The 1679-nt window shown below is 54.6% G+C and overlaps 1 protein-coding gene across 1 annotated transcript in view; it reads right to left on the bottom strand.

Moving 5' to 3' along the window:
* H310_13022 (hypothetical protein) overlaps positions 1-139 on the bottom strand; it is a gene marked incomplete at both ends in the record, with an annotated part of 6000 nt that extends 5861 nt beyond the window's left edge. Inside the window, one exon of the mRNA XM_008880357.1 lies at positions 88-139. Coding sequence (XP_008878579.1) covers positions 88-139 — 52 coding nt within the window. The remainder of the gene's footprint in view (positions 1-87) is intronic.
* Positions 140-1679: the final 1540 nt, after the last annotated feature.

The following is a 1679-nucleotide window of genomic DNA, read 5'->3' as shown; positions in this document are numbered from 1 at the left end:
AATACACTCAATCACACTGTTGCGAAAATGTGAGTCACGATCAGTTACCCAAGTGGGCACAACGCCGAACATACTGAACGAGCGCACCAAACCCGTGGCAAAAGGCATCGGCTGTAGCGGTCTTGAATCCAATAAGCATACAGAAGCCAGAGGCATCGTCATTGAGAGCCAGGACGTATTGCCAGCTGGTGAGTCTATCCTTGGGCAGGGTTAAAAAATCGGCGTGGAGCAAGCTCGTTGGGCTTGTGCATGGAGGGCCTCACCAAGTGGACGTGGCAACATGCGACCCGACACACAGATACAGTGCAAGCAGGACTGAACGAACGCCGCGACATCGGCACCCTTAATACCCCACACGCACCATTCAGAGAGTGACAATAGCGTAGCGTCCACACCACGATGGCCAGAGAAGTGGACATGAGCAATCACGCGGAGGCGAGCTTGGAGCGATCGCGCTTCATCTGGAATCCACACAAGGCCATAGCCTGAACAATAAACGGCCCGAGAATCGATCATTGTCACGCCGGCCGGCGGTGGCAAGTGATCGCGCTGAATGTTAGCAATCTCATCGAGCGTGGGCCAAACAAAATCAGCAGTCTGCAGTGGAGACACAGGGCCAGTGCAAGTACGCCAACAGAGCTGGTGGAGACGACAGGTGATACGATACCCCAACGACTAAGCATATCAGCCCACACATTGGACTCACCGGGGATGTGAAGGATCGAGTAGTTATAGCTAATCATGACCATAGCCCAATTTTGAAGGCGATCGGCTTGATGGCGCTGCATGGCGCCGTCGGTTGTAAGTGGGTCAAAGATTTAGACGAGATTGCGATGATCAGTACAAATCACAAAACCACGAGGGCGCAGCAGCAAGTACTCCAAACGCTTGCAACTCTCCACAATCGCGAAAGCCTCCTTGTCGGGGATGGGCCATCGACTCGCGGCACCCTTAAAACAACCACTAAGGAACGCCAGCGGGCGATGACGCTGTTTGGCGAGTGGCAACTGCCTGTCCTCGAGTGGAACCTGGGTGACTACCGAGCCCCAAAAATCGAGGGACGCATCAGCAAATTGGTAGACCAGAGACTCATCATCAGGGTGCGAGAGCGGGACTATGGAGATAAGAGCATCCTTAACTGCACGGAAACACGCATCATGTTCGTGAAACCAGGCAAAATTCGACAACAAGACCTTGTCGAGTTTTCATTGTTGGCGGCTGGAGACTGACTTAGAGGCGACAGCGAGGAGTTGCGTGAGCGGCGCTACGAGCCCAGAGAATTGGGGAACGCTTGAGCGCATCCAGTTTGCGCAGCAGAGGAACTTCTGCAACTGCGCCGCCGTTGTAGGCGTGCTAAGATCGACCAGGCCCTTGACACGCTCTGGGCAATGGCTGATTCCATCGGCCGAGATGATTTTACCGCACCACTTCGCACGCGTGAGAAAAAACGAACACTTGTTGGGGTGTAGCTTGAGGCCCGAGGACGCGCATGTCTGGAGCGCGCGGTCCGAAATGTCGAGAAGCGCATCTTCCGTAGAAGCGTAACCCAGAATGTCATCTAGCCAGGCGTGGATCCCACGATACAACACTTCTTTGAAAATGAGTTCAACGCACGATTGGCAGTAGCCCACGCTGTCGGAACCACCCATGGACACACGCGTCGGCGTCATCATGCCGCG

This window comes from Aphanomyces invadans (genome assembly GCF_000520115.1).
Source record: "Aphanomyces invadans strain NJM9701 unplaced genomic scaffold supercont1.46, whole genome shotgun sequence".
In the NCBI taxonomy this organism is placed as follows: Eukaryota; Oomycota; class Saprolegniomycetes; order Saprolegniales; family Verrucalvaceae; genus Aphanomyces; species Aphanomyces invadans.
The sequence above is the reverse complement of the archived record's forward strand: the minus strand, read 5'-3'. Positions and strand labels throughout refer to the sequence as shown.